This window comes from Natator depressus, chromosome 11, assembly GCF_965152275.1.
Source record: "Natator depressus isolate rNatDep1 chromosome 11, rNatDep2.hap1, whole genome shotgun sequence".
In the NCBI taxonomy this organism is placed as follows: domain Eukaryota; kingdom Metazoa; phylum Chordata; order Testudines; family Cheloniidae; genus Natator; species Natator depressus.
Window position 1 is genome coordinate 59,878,275 of NC_134244.1, and position 15,478 is coordinate 59,893,752.

A 15,478-nucleotide genomic window follows, 5' to 3' on the forward strand; every position below is an offset into this window, starting at 1 on the left:
TGTAATTTGTACATCTAGTTAATGATTGCAGAAAGACACTAAGCAATGGTTTTTCCACAATTTTTTTTTAAAAGCCTACTGAATAATTACTATAGTTTATAGGAATAACATGAAAGGCACTATATAAGTTGGTCAGCAGTTACTGAGTCTTTCTTAGTTCCCTTCATGACAAAGATTAAGAAAATTTTGGTTATATGTTACAAATATGTGTGTGGCCAATGTAACTCATTTTCATTGAGAAGGCCATGACACTTGAATATCCTTAATTACTTTACTGTCACTTGTGCCTATTAGTAATGATTTAGTTGATGTAGAAATGTCTCATAAAACACACTTCTTTTGCAAGGGGCATTTAATTGCATCGAGGCTGTGTCACTGTCTCAAACTGTTTCTTCTAACTCAGCACTATTTTCCTGGAAAACTGGGGACAATATTGCTATTGATTCCTTGAGTATGACATAACTAGGGCCCTACCAAATTCATGGTCCATTTTGGTCAATTTCATGGTCATAGGATTCTAAAAATCATAAATTTCATGATTTCAGTTATTTAAATCTGAAATTTTACGGTGTTGTAACTGTAGGGCATCCTCACCCAAAAAGGAGTTGGGGGTGGGCAGGGGAAGTTGTGATATTGCTCCCCTTGCTTCTGCGCTGCTGAGAGCAGCGGCTACTGACCAGGAGCCCAGCTCTGAAGGTAGAGCTGCCACCAGCAGCAGCGCAGAAGTAAAGATGGCATAGTATGGTCCTGCCACCCTTACTTCTGTGCTCCTTCCTGCAGAGCTGGGCCCTTAATCAGTAGCTGCCACTGACTGGCCACGCAGCTCTGAAGGCAGCAGCAAGAGTGGCATGGTATGGTATTGCCACCCTTACTTCTGTGCTGCTGCTGGCAGGGCACTGCTTTCAGAGCTGGGGCCTGGCCAACACTGTTGCTCTCCGGCTCCCCAGCTCTGAAGTCAGCACAGAAGTAAGGGTGGCAAAACCGTGACCCCACCCCCGCAACTCCCTTTTCGGTCTGGACCCCAAATTTGAGAAACACTGATCTCCCCCCGTGAAATCTGTATAGTGTAGGGTAAAAACACGCAAAAGACCAGATTTTCATGGCTGTGAATTTGATAGGGCCCTAGACATAACTAACTTTAAAACTTTTTTTTTTCTATCGTAAGATGGAAATAAGATCAGCAGCAAGATATTTACTCATCATAACTTCTCTTATTGGAAATATGAAATTGCACACATCAAATTTGATTGTACCTTTGTTTGAAACTCCAAGGTTCAGATTTCAAGAAGTCTTTGTATTTTTCCTGATCCCCTTTTGTTTTTTCAGTGTATGCTTCTTCTGCAAAGCATGCTTATCTGCCAGAGCAGTGGAATAACCTGTCCCTTTTGCAGCTTAGTTTTCTTCTCTAACTACAATACTGTAGTCATGAGAATAATTAGAAGTTCAGTTCTAAATCTTAGTGCTCCCATCTGCATTTAGGGACCACTCTTTCCCTGCCTTGAGTAGGAGGCCTCACAATAATAGATCTGTGGAAAACAGGAGCAAGGCTTGGTAAGAGAACTTAAAGTCACTTCAATCTGGAACTGCTACTCATTGGGAACCACTGCTTGTTATGTCCAGGTTACTGTTTCTATTAATTGATACCTAAAAATGTCATAAATTTCTAAAATGTTGGAAAAAAGAAAATACACAAAATAAATGATAAAATATTCTGGGTGAAAAAAATTAATAAACCCATCATAAAATTTTAGAAAATAGTGCTCTGACTAGAGTAAGAGCTTCTTATAAGTCCCTCTCTAGAGTTTGGTGTCCTACACAAAATAAGTTAGTTGGCAAGAACATATAGTACATTACTAAAAGAACCACCGCTATTGGTGACCATAGTCTCATCAGAGTAATAAAGGACTGAATGGGCATTGTCTCTGTCTACCGTAGGCTTTTTTTTCTTCTTCACTAACAATTCTCATCAAAGCTATGGTGGTTCAGCTCCACTGTCAACTGGGAGAACTAGCATACCACTGGATTCCAGGTGGTAGCTATTATTTTAAGTCTCCTGTTGTGTAACCCTTCTCAGAACAGGTATATATTTCTCTGTGTTTAACACCGTAAACACCTTGCCTGTGCTAGCACTTCCACTTGCCAGTGTTTGTATCTATAGAACTGAACCAGTGATAGCAACAGTGGTAAATTTTAAAATTTCTTCCTGTAGACATAGCCATTGGCTATAAACTATCCTTTTACCCCACAAGGTGGAGCTGAGGCCTATTGGCCGGGTACTGCAAGTGTTTGTGCTGTACCTATCTGACACACCTGCAGAGAGCACTGCTTTCAATCCAGCACTACAGAAACATTAAATTCATTCATACACACACAGAAAGGCCTATAGAGGAAACAATATGAAAATAGAATTTCATCCTCAACATTTTATATAATTTATAGTATAAAATAAATGTTTCTATTAAATAATCCAGATATATTTTAAAGAATCCAGATATATTTGATAGCTTTATTTCAGATTTGTAAATGTTGCATCAAAGGGAGAGGGAGTTATTTGGGTATAGAGGTTGACCCAGACAAAATCTTCAACATATGTGTAACTGAACTGTCTGATTTGAAGAACATAATAGCAACTATTATTTTGTAATCTATTATTAAATATTTATTTATTCCTAAATGAGATATTAAAATTACATCTGTGGAAAGCCATTTTGCAGACAGTACACTTAATTTTTCTCAAAAGGCTAAATTCTATTGCTTAGACTAAAACACATTATTTTACTATTTTTATTAGAGAGATTAATAATACATTTAATACTAATAAAATTCAATTTCCAATCAATTTTTTTCTGTTGCTCTTGACATCCTTAGTATCTATGGCTGAAACTTTCCATATTTGGTCTCAGCCCCAAAAGTGAAATTATTTTGAAAGTTTAAGCTAACTGTGTTCAAATATTTTGGGAGTATGGGAGTGTTGAGGGGGAAAAAATGCTTTCCCTCTGCGATCTGGTTTAAACATGGAAGATATTCGAAATTAGGAACCTGTCATTTTGTATAGTAATTGAGAATTTTAAAAAATCCAAGTTTGATGAAAATAGGTTTAATAAATTTAAAGATATGTTTGAAGGTGGAATGTTGTTCAAATGCATTGGAAGAATTTATCTCTGAAGGGTGATTCACTTAGCTCCAAAAGCCAAATAGGTCAGGCTTTCCTCTTCCATCCACCTCGTGTGGCTTAGTCAGACGAACTTGTGTGCTCCACAGGCTGAATGTTTCTGTTCAAATAATTTACCAGCTAACCTGATGGAACTTGGAAGCTCTGATGATGAAGGAAATAGAGGCTAAAAGGCAAAGCCAAATAGGTCCAGTTACAGCAATTTATCAGCTCCACTGATAAAACTGATGGAATGTGTAAAGCTTGTACAATATGCAAGCTACATAACCATGGAATACTTTTTCTTATTAAACGAATATTATTTGAGGAAAAAAACCTGGAAAAAATCAGGATACCAAAATTAAAATTTCTTCTACAAAGATGGCCCTGTTTTATGCCATGTATATTTCATGGGGTGTGGTGCACTTTAACATACGGAATGAATTAACTCACCGGGCGTTCTATTGGTCATTGCATAAGATAAAAAGTGCTCAATCCAGGCAAAATTTAGGTCCTGCAGAAAGTGGTAGGTATCACTTCTCTTTGTATGATTGAATGTTGTGTTCTGGGAAACTGTGCTGCTGGAGGTGCCTTCTGTGGAATTAGAGGTACAACTGAAGTTCTAAGAGCCTCTGGCACTTTTTCTGTTCATCCCATGGTCCTGGCCAAATTACAGTTTGGGTAACTTCATTCTTCCTGCCTAAAAATGCCTCTGGTAAATTAGCAGAATAGATGTTTGCCTTCATTCTGACATGGTTAAGTATTACTCTAAAATAGTTGTTGCATTTCACTCCAGAGTTAGCAGAATGTCAGAGATGGGTGAAGCAATTCTTGTGTGTTCATTGTAAAAAATTCATTCGTGAAAATTTTATAGAGTGCTTTCGTGATCCCTCTGGATGAAAGACTTTAATTATATAAATGTATATGGTCACTTTTTGTATAAAACTACATATATGCACAAACAATAGATCAAAATCTGCCAATCTTACTAAAGCAAAACTTTTTGCAGTAAGGGCCTATCCATGATCCTGTAGAAATCAATGGACATTTTTCTTGGGTGAGAACTGAATAAAGATATGTCAGGTTTTGGCACCTTATGAAGTAAGGGCTATATCACAGTCCTATGGAAGTCAATGGGAGGTTTGCCATTGACCTCAAATGGGATGAGGCTTTGCTTGAATTCATAAGATCTACATTCAAAAATAATAAAAAATAAATGCAGTGACCTATAGGATAAAGTAAAAGTACATCCTGGATGGGAGGCTGAATTAAAGTACTGTGACTTTTCCAGGCTACCCTGTAATGGAAGAAAATGGAGTTGACCATGACGTCAGCATGGAAACATCTAATGACTTACTGGTAGTCAACTGTAATAGTACAGGAGAGTCAGAAACAGATGACCAAGTGTTTCAGGTGAGAGATTAGTTGAGACATCACTGTGTTTGAAGCTGGTTTCTTTCCATCCTCTGTGAAGAGTCTACAACATAATAATAACCTGTTTACACTGCACATCAATAAGCAATCTGTTTTTCTCTCATTATTTCACAATGGCTTTACACAACATATACTACTGCCTTTACATTGATTTCTAATACAGATTAATTTGGAATGAGTGAATATCTGGCATGATTCTCATCAGTTTGCATTCTGATAGCAAAGCTAGAAAATCACATAAAAACACTTTGTCTTTCAATGGGTGTATTTGTATTAACTTTTTTCATTTTAAAAATTATTGAAAGATTTTCCTTCACTGATGGAAATATCCATTGAAATGAGTGGGAGCTGTAGGTATTCAGCACTTATGAAAATCAGGCTGTATATATTTGTGCACATTTTGATGTAGGAGTCTAATTTTAGGTACTGAGGTGTGAGAATTTTGGCTGTAGTTATCTATTTCTAATCAAAATGTCTTTAATCCAGACAACATGCATATGTGTTTCTTAGTTAATTCTACAATTTGAAATAATTCTTTTGGCAATGTGATCCTGTATCCTGGCATTCATTGCCATTACTCTAATTTATTTGTAGGCCCCAAGCCACAAATCTTTTGTTTACTGAAAGTACAACAATGGGTACTAGATTTTTCATGTATGTGGCCAGTTTCTGACCTGCATATAGAACTTAGAAACATTTTTCCAGTTATTAGAATTTGTCATTAACAAACTCTGTTGTACCAGTGATTAGGTCATAAAGGTTCAGAAAATAATGAATGTGTGATTACTGGAAGAAGTTAAGCAAATTCCACTCTTCTTTTTTAGGTTGTTCAGATGACATTAAACCTCTCCATCATATGGGTTGCTTACAAGAGAGCTGTCTACTTTGGAGTTCTTATACATTTTTTCCCTTCAGTCTAGTATTGTTTCTGAGTGCACCCAGATTGCTAATAGTGCAGAAGCTTCCTAGCTTCAGCTGATAGCTGCTAAACGAAAATGGAATGCGTATAACTAGACCAAGTTTGACAGGTTTGGTGAGATCATAAATATAGATTTTAAGAGACATTTACATAGCCCATTGCTTCTTAGTCTTGCCATATGGAGCTTATGCATTGTATTGCTTTTTTGTACTGCCTCCATGCTTCATATTCTTATATAAAATTTGACAAAGATACTGTGTCAATTTCTATGTTGTGGTTCTATTCACAGCCAAAAATGAAAGTATTGTTTTGAGACTCAAGTAGTATATTTACAGCTTTTTAAGAAATTTGAACTAAAAATGATTAGGGATTTTTAAAATTACTTTTTGGAGATTATATTAGCTAATTCTCCCCCCCCCCCCCCCCCCCCCCGCTTTCCTTTTATACCTTTGCCCTCCTACTTGGTTGTAAGTCTTCTGGGTGGATCCAGGCATGTTATTTTGAAATGCAACTATTTTTGGAAGCAAGTCTTGGGTACAAGCAGTTTTGCTTCACCATAGCAGAGGCAGAAAATAATATTTTCATCGCGGAAGCAGGAGCAGAAAATAAAATCACTAGCCAATAGACACTTGGGGGGAAGTTCCCTATGAGAATGAAACGTAGCAAGTAATCTATAAAATATATTTAAATTATTATTTAAAATAGAAATAACAAGTTGATACTAAGATTAAAGTATATTTCACTGTTTTTCCCTGTAAAAGCATCTAACCTGCATGGATTCCAGGGATCCATCATTTGAACAGAATGACTCTCCAGCAGTGTTGCCCATCACAGTGCATGTTTCAGACAATTCATCTGTGTCATCGAATACACCAGTGCAGCTATCCCAGGCTCAAACTCTTTCCACAGAAGAGTTCCATCTGGTAGACCAGAATGGCCAGCCTCTATATGAACTACAGTCACTAGGGGATTCCAGTACACAGATGGTGAGTACATATAAAACCACACACCTGCTGAGCTCACAAAAGAGAAACAATGTTCAGGACAATTGTCCTGAAGTGGTTTAGAGTTTCTGTATAAAAATGTTTCCGACTCTGGGAACAAGGTGATGCTTCTCTGAGTGGTTTATTTAGTTCTCAGTTGCCTCTGCTCAGGTCTCCAGGTCCTGAGCTAAGCCATTATTGACTTTAATTCATAAAAATCTAATGTGCTTTTATCATATTCTCAAACTATATAGAAGACCATCTCACAGTGGGAACAGTCCACAATGCTCCCATTCTTCTTTCTCCCCTTTACTGCTTACTCTTTCCTCTTCTTTCTACTGCTATCCTATGAGCCACTTTAGCTGAATATTGGGAATTATGAACACACTCAGTAGATTATAAACTTTGTAATGATCCCTTACAAGTGACCTTTTGCATGAAGCATATTCCAGTTACATTATGTTCACATTCCAAGCATATTTTTGTTAGGGGGCTTATTCCTTCACCCACTTACTTCCCTGGTCCTTCTCGCATGAACAGAGAGCAACAATACCCGAAGTCCAAAGGTGCAAACAATTCAATGTTTATTGGGATGAACTTCCAGCAAGCATGATTCGGGTTTCCTTCCTTAGTGTCCCCCTTCCCAGCTCTGACACCACAGAGCCTTACACCTGTGTCCTTGTTCCCATTCCTGCCCTTAGCCAAACATGATTCCAATTTCCCCACCCCCATTCCCTGTTCCCATTTCCCCCACCCACACACTTCCTGATTGACTGCAGGCTATATAGTAAAACTTGAGTTCTGCTTTGCTATACCTTAACCAATCATTTTCCTGAAATTTAACTAACCAATCCTAACATATTGTAACATGATTATGTAACCAATTATATCCCACCACCTTAATTAGTTTACACCCAGCAAAATTAATTATACAGCAGACAGGAACAATCACAGAACCAGACAGAGATTATACAGACAAACAATAGCAAAGTGGGAACTATAATGACAAAACGATACAGAAATGAGGATTTCACATCCCAGCTTTTGATAAGTGAGTTCTTGCCAGACAGGATGCTATCAAACTAAGTTTCCTTTTACATTTTCTAGGCACTTCCCTTTCTCTGGAGGCGATAGGCACTATCAGGACAGGACTGTATTCCTAACAGCCCAATAGCACCTTATTTCAATGTGACTAGTTTGGAATGTGAGGATGTGACCGGTCACTTCCCAGCTTATGGCTGCATCTGCTGCTTAGCCAAAGGCCTTAGCCTAAGAACAGGGCCTTGGACTGTCACAGTAAGAGAAGGACCTTACACTGGCAGACAGTGATTTTGATTCTTTCTTTTATACCTCTATAACTAGCCAAGTGATAAGAATACACCTAAATTCTTAGAATACAGGCCTGAATATATATATCCTAGCAATTTTCATAAAGCATATGGAGTGCAATGTCACACCCTCCTCCCGAACTTACTGCCAGAGACTTGGACACTGTCCATGGCGGAGGCAGTAAATCTAAAATTCCTTTTTTTTTTTTTTTTTTTTTTTGGACAGGGCATTTGCTACCAGTTCTCTTTTTTTCTCCTCCTGAGCATCTTCCTGTGCTTCAATCTTTTTGTCTTTTAAATCCAGTGCTTGCTGGTGTGCAGCCCTTTGTTTGTCTGTTTCTGCCTTCATAGCAGCCTTTTTCCGGGAAAATTGCAAATCAATTTTCATTTATCTTCCCTTGAGACGGTCACTCGATGAGTTGGGATACTACAGAGAACAACCCTTCTGCCAGAATAGGCACCCCTCCACTCCTGTCTTGCTGAGTTAGACGCTCCGGTCAGCTTCAGCACAGACCCAGAGGTTGGGCCACACCTTACAGCAGTTCACTGAAACTGAGATCCACTCAGCTCAGGGGCTTCTTAGTTAACAGGGACTTTCCAGCACCCGGTGTTCAGCCTTCCTTGGCAATTTGCAACCTGTGCAGTTCTAGCTTCTTCTGATCTTCACTCTTACTTATTTTGCTTACTTTTCTGTCCCTATTTCCCTTACCTGAAATAAGCAAACAAAAAATAACAAACCGGTAACCACTTTGTCTGTTCTCCAGCCAGCTCACTTAAAACTCACTTAAAATCACTACCAGTGTCTCAAAGCAATCAGCTGTGCACAGATCCTGCTCAGCTACGCCACTGTGACGGGTTTGGTCACAGAGACCCCTTGGGACTCTTACCTGATGTGCTGAAACTACCTCTGAGCCCATTTTCCACTGCCAGCTGGGACTCCAGAACCCTGCCTTGTTGAGCCAGACATGCTAGTCTGCTGCAACACAGACCCAGGTCTGGTCCACGCCGCCAAAGCTGCAGACTTTTTAATCAAAAACTGCTCAGCAAGTCACCTATCTCCAGCACCCCGACACCCAGCTCCCAATGGGATCCAGACCCCAAATAAATCCGTTTTACTCTGTATAAAGCCTATACAGGGTAAACTCATAAATTGTCCGCCCTCTATAACACTGATAGAGAGATGCACAGCTGCTTGGTCTCCCAGGTATTAGTCACTAACTCTGGGTTCAGTAAGAAGCAAAAGTGATTTTATGAAATATAAAAAGTAGGATTTAAGTGGTTCCAAGTAATAACGGACAGAATGAAGTAAGTTACCAAGCAAACTAAAATAGAACACACAGGTCTAAGCCTAATACGTTAAGGAACTGATTATAGATAAAATCTTACTCTCAGAGATGTTCCAATAAGCTTCTTTCACAGACTAGTCTCCTTTCTAGTCTGGGCCCAGTCTTTTTCCAGGTACAGTCCTTGTTCCAGCTCAGGTGGTAGCTAGGGGATTTCTCATGACTGCAGCTGCCTTTGTTCTGTTCCACTCCCTTATATACCTTTGGCACAAGGCAGGAATCTTTTGTCTCTTTGGGTCCCCACCCCTCCTTCTAAATGGAAAAGCACCAGGTTTAAGATGGATTCCAGTAACAGGTGACATGGTCACATGTCCTGTGAGACCCCAAGCCTTCATTCTACCTGGCCTAACTCACAGGAAGGCTTGCAAGTAAACAGAGCCATCTACAGTCAATTGTCCTAGTTAATGGGAGCCATCAAGATTCTAAACCACCATTAACGGCCCACACTTTGCATAATAAAATAGGACTCTGAGTTATATTTCATATTTCTAGTTTCAGATACAAGAATAATAAATTCATATAAATAGGATGAACACACTCAGTAGATTATAAGCTTTGTAATGATAAGCTTCCTTACAATGTAAGCTTCCTTACAAGAGACCTTTTGCATGAAGCATATTCCAGTTACATTATATTTCACACTTAGTACCATATTTTCATAAAATCATATAGAGTGCAATGTCACATATGGCATCAGCGGTAAGTCAGCCAATGATATTCTTCCTCTTCCTTTCTCCCCTGATTAATTTACATATAACAATGCCTCACAGGTCTTACATTTTCTCTTTTTTTAAAGTTAACAAAAAAATCATTGATCCGAAGTTTTTTGCTGGTATATACTGTAGATCTACAGAAAATTACAATTAAAAAGACACCTCACTCATCCAAATTGTGTGTGAGTTTGTTTTTTTAAAAAAGCCAGATACCAACCCAAAAAAAAGTTAGAAATAGAAGATGAATATTTATTAGGTAGGGCTTACCTTTTTCCATAGGCTAAAACTATTTATTACCTCAGAGAATATCTACCATAAAGAAAATAATTTGGTTTGCCAGGTTTCCTGAAGAATGTCCTGAAACTTCGCTAATTCCAGCTCTTCCATAATACGTCATATCAGTATACAGCAGTTTTATAAGACTATAGATTTGAGGAAATTGATATATTTTTTTACTTATTATACGTGACTATAGCTTTAATTTAGAGAAACAGCCATGATTTTCTGTTTCAGATAGTGAATACACTTTTTAAAAATCCTTTTCAATAGAGCTGGTAGTAGCGTTCAAAGTTTCAAACAAGGCTGTTTGGATGTCAGCACAAAATCACAATTGCTTCTCTCTACTTTTAGCTTAATAAATGTTAAGTTTTTAAAAGGTTTTGAGCAGTTAGAAATCATTGACACATATTTTAGAATGTTAAAGTGGACTGTCTTCCATCATAAACCCTCAAATTTCTCATACAGTAAAATCAAATTACTCTGCAAATGTAAAACAATTTCAAAGGTAGTTATTATTCTGGTAGTAACCAAAACATGCTAATGCTACTGAAAACCAGTTAACCAGATCACACTATATAATTAGTATTACAAAGTATTTTTAATTCTTATTTTAATAGATGATTGTTGCCAGCCAGTCAGAACATGGACCGGTGCTACATGTAATTCCTTCGACCCAGCCAGGAATGGCACAAGTGATTATTCCTCAAGGACAACTTCTGGATGTCACCAGTACGCAGGGTGAGTTTTACCTGTGGGACTTGAGGATTGTCTGTTCTTGTGGCCAAAAACATATCAAATGATCCATCTTTATGAATTCTTTATTTCCCCTTTCCTTCAATTAATATTGTAGATATAATAATAAATATTTGCATTTACAGCACTTTTCATCTGAAGATCACCATGCACTTTACAAACATTTAAGTTGGGACAAGATCCTTGTGAAATAAGTATTACATCATATGCCCATTTGAGATGTAGTATGGGTAAATTCTGCCCTGATTTACATCCCATGCCATCTCATTAATTTCAGTGGGGATTCGCAGAGTATTTACCAAGAGAGAATAAGTAATTGCTCGGGTTTATACTGTCAGTCAGTGGTAGAGCCAAAATAGATTCCATGTCTCTCTCACTTTCCTCAGGTACATTGTATGTCACCAAGTTTGCGTATTCCTGGCTATCTATGCAGTTAGGGGCCTCTGCTCCTTCTCTGAAGGAACAAGTATCTGTGGTCCACATATAAGGTCCGCTTCAAGGTCCACTTTAGTAAATAGAAAGTCTCCTTTAACTTCAGAGGGCTTTGGGTCAGTCCCATAATTGTAAAAAATCTGTGAAAAATCAGTGAGAAACCCCAGACCTGGTAACAATAAAATACCTGGAGGCACCCTCAGCATCATTCCCACAAGAATAAGCAGATGAAGTTGCCAATAGTGAATAAATAGCTTTGGGGCACAATGACTTTTTTTAGTCAAGGTTTTGGAATATTATTTCCTGTGCGTTTTCTTCTCTTGGCAGTACTATTTGAAACAGTTGTCCGCTGCCAATGAGTCTGTCTTGATAGCCCTGGATATGAAATTATCTGCATTTTACTAGTTTTATGTAATTTTATAATTAATAATACGGGGCTTTTCATCAGTACATCTCAAAGCATTTCACAGAAACCATGGGAAGGAGGGAGGTCAGTGCTATTATCCCCATTTCGCAGAGGAGGAATGCAGAGCACTGAGAGGCCTAATGACTTGCCCAGTGTCTCACAGAGAATCTGTGGTGGAGCAGAAAATTGAATGCACATCTCCAAGTTCCACGCTGATACCTGAACCATTGGTTCAGCCTTCCTCTGTGCATGCAAATACTTGGAGAGCCTCCCATCCTAACTTTAACACTGTACATCAACAAATTTATATGAATTTTTTGTTGAATAGGTAGCAGTCTATGAGAACAGTACATTTCAATTGCAGTACATAGAATTGATTTTGACTTTTTTTAAAATAGCTGTACATTTGAAAAGTGACTTTCACTGGAGTCTCAACTTTCAAGAAACTTTCCTATGGCAGATCTTTTTAAAAAAATTTTCACTAGCCTACCCCTCAACCATTATTTTAAAAACAAAGAAACCTTCAGAAGCTGGATTCCTTCCTGCTGTTAATAAAATCCTGAGTATCTTGGGGCTTGGTGGTGTGTTCTTTATTTTGTTTGTCTTTTGCAACATAGTCTGCTAGAACAGAGAAAAGCAGTACATAATTACATTTTGGCAGTTTTCAAAAATGCAGTATTTTCTTTTAATTTTAAAAGGATTTTATGATGTTTCCAAATTGAGACTTTTGGGATGTTACACTTAAAAATGTGTAACATCTACTTTAATTCTTTCTAATGGGAAAAAAGTATTAATGTTTGTGCTGAGTCAGACAAATCTGACTGCTTGGTCTGTAAGCAGGTACTGCCAGTTTGAAGTTGTTGTTCCATTATTTAAATTTATAAAAGTAAGGTAACACATTTCAAAGCAGAAAATGATGCCAAAAGTGATGTTTATACATTATGGGCCTGATCCAAAGACCAGTGAAGACAATGGAAATTTAAAAAAAAATCTACTCTGAAGCCATATATGCTGAGTACTTAGGGTACTCTGAAGAAAAATTAGTGTTTTGCCATTGATTTCATGGAGCCAGGAGGATTTCACCCTTGATATATCAAGAATACATTTTAAGCACACACTAAGGTGCAACGAAACACACCATTGCATGTACAAATAAGCTTGCTGTTTTCTTAAGAACAATTTAGGCACCAAGGGAATTTCAAAAATTTGATTGTTCGCTTGTAAGTTTAGCTGAACACGAGGCTTTGTCTGTTTGTCCCAAAATTCAGAGACAAGTTCTGCTGCTCAGAATTTCATTAAGAGATACTCATTAACAAACATTCACAGGCCTTTCTATGTGAATGATTTCTGTATCACATAACTTCTACTAACAGTTTTTCTTCATTCTCAGACAAACACTGATTTAATTACATTCACGTTTTTTCTTCACATTTTCCTTTAACTGCAGACAAGTTGGAAGTGTCTCAATCTAGGAATATTTGCTGTGTGTGCAAACTGCTGTTAGTAGATCAAATGTAGATGAAACGTTTATCCTATTTACTGAATAACCATTACATTTTTCAGTAAAGAAAGATGGACTTGGATTATACTTCAAGAATTTGATTCTCACTATTGATACTGAGTCTCTCTGTGGTCTTGGACTATTACCTTTTCTGTTTCAGTTTCCCTAGCTGTATAACATGGGTAGTAATAAAAACTTACTTCACTAGGAATGTAAGGATTAATTTGTGGTAATATGTTGTTTTGAAGATTAAAAGAACTATATAGGTGATAAGTATGATCCTGGGCATGGTTTGGGGGGCCAAGGGGCTTTGTCCCCATCAAACTGCAAGCCTCTGGCAGGTGCAAAATTTGCCCCTCCCCCATGTGCAGCCTCGTTGGCCTGACTGGAGCTGCCCCCCAAAATATAGAAGTCAAACTACGCCTATGGGTATGATCAGTTTCACATGCAAATACATCAGTTAGGATTAGAGAGGCAAGGTGCATGAGGTAATATCTTTTATTGGACCAACTTCTTTTGGTGAAAGAGATACCAACAGAAGTTGGTCCAATAAAAGATATTACCTCACGCATCTTGTCTTTCTAATATCTTGGGACTCACACAGCTACAACTGCAATGCATAGATCAATTAGGATTAGTTATTTACTGTATGTTGAAGATGTTCTTGCATGATTAGATGGAATAATCTGAGGCATGGGCCTACTCATTTGTTTGCTTCTGATTAGGTGCGAAACAGATTTTAGTGTCTTAAACCTCCCTTGTTGAAAACATTAAAGCAAATAGATGTGTAATTTGCAGCCGACAGGGTTAGACTTGCAACTATGATATAGATTTTTGAAAATGTAGGACAGATTAATTTACAAGTTGTTGTAATTATTTGTTGAATCATGTAGGGATTTATCTGCTATAGTGGAATTACAAAGATGAAACAGTATAACATCAATGATATATTTGCATGCATATTCCTACATTTTATAAATCATCACTATTCGATCATAATTATTTAATTTTTCTATAATCTGCCATCCACTGCATTCCTTTATTTCATGTGCAAAAATGCTTACTTTTCCAACAGATCACAATAAATCATAACTTGTCATTTCCCCGTTCTTTGTGCAGTTATTAAACAGGAGGGTGGTGTCGTTTTTTCCCCCCAAAGGTGTTTCAGAAGAGAAACGCAGTGACGGGAACTTGCAGACAGTAGCAGTGGCTGCTATCGCAGACAGTACAAGTAGTTACATACTTCATCCCCAAGCATCTCTCACAGTGTCCAAAAAGACAACAAGCAGGTAGGTGAGAAGGTAAAGAGCCGTCAAATATCACTTAGCACCACAGACACATACAATTAGTCATATCATCAATTTCAGTTCATTTTTGTAATTGTTATTACAAAACTGTTATAGAAGTCTCCACAAGTGATTACAGTCTGTAAATACTATTGAACGACATATTGTAGGCTGCAGTATATTATGCAGGGAACAGCTGTAGATGTGCCACAGCCAGGGGAAGAGGGGTAAAATATCTAAATTCCAGAGAGAGTGGGATGTATTCTGATTTCATCTTGGTGTACATTTAGAATAATTCCATTTAAATAATTGAAGTTACTCCAGATTAATACTGGTGTAAATGAGATCTGAAAGTGACTCAGTGAGCATAGGGAAATTGTGAAGCTGAGTAGAGTTTCTTGTATTTGCACTGTGGGAGGAGGGCTGTTTATAAGGAATTATAGGCCAAAGAGAAGAGCTGAATCTTAAAATGGAATTTGAAAGACTTCAGAGTCAGTTAGGCAGAGAGAGGCTGTTGGTGTCAATGCCTATTCAGTTGATTGCCTATTTGATAATTTGATTGCTAATTTCAGTTGATTGCCTATTCAGTTGATAGCCAATTGCCTATTTCAGTTGATGTTCAGGGGGAAAACTCCTTGGGCTTCTTCTGAGAACTCTGTGTAGAAATCTTTGCTAACAGAGTTTTCATATAGGTGACCTTTGAAAAGTATATTAATGCAGCACAATTTTTCTTAAAATAAGAGAAATAAGCTAGTTTCTCACTTATTTTTTTTATATCCTTTTGGTTCCAATATGGCAGTACACTATGTCTCTTGTGCTTTTAGTTGAGAATAAATTAGGATTCATTTTCATATAATTAATTTTGATTTTAAAAAGAGAAAATCTCCACAAATTGTAATTTTGACTTTTTCTTTCGTGTGTGCCCTCTTTGGTGAGCCTGCCTTCTTGCG

General features: G+C 37.6%; 1 protein-coding gene across 4 annotated transcripts in view; it reads left to right on the forward strand.

The window, feature by feature from the left end:
- CARF (calcium responsive transcription factor) overlaps positions 1-15,478 on the forward strand; it is a 52,381-nt gene that overhangs the window by 1,453 nt on the left and 35,450 nt on the right. For 3 of the 4 annotated variants that reach the window (XM_074967957.1, XM_074967955.1, XM_074967956.1), the window contains exons 2-5: positions 4,443-4,564; positions 6,266-6,490; positions 10,768-10,888; positions 14,402-14,531. In XM_074967957.1, coding sequence (XP_074824058.1) covers positions 4,454-4,564; positions 6,266-6,490; positions 10,768-10,888; positions 14,402-14,531 — 587 coding nt within the window. In that variant the 5' untranslated portion in view covers positions 4,443-4,453. Of the gene's footprint in view, positions 1-4,442; positions 4,565-6,265; positions 6,491-10,767; positions 10,889-14,401; positions 14,532-15,478 lie in introns of those variants that run through there. The other variant, XM_074967958.1, reaches the window with a different exon arrangement.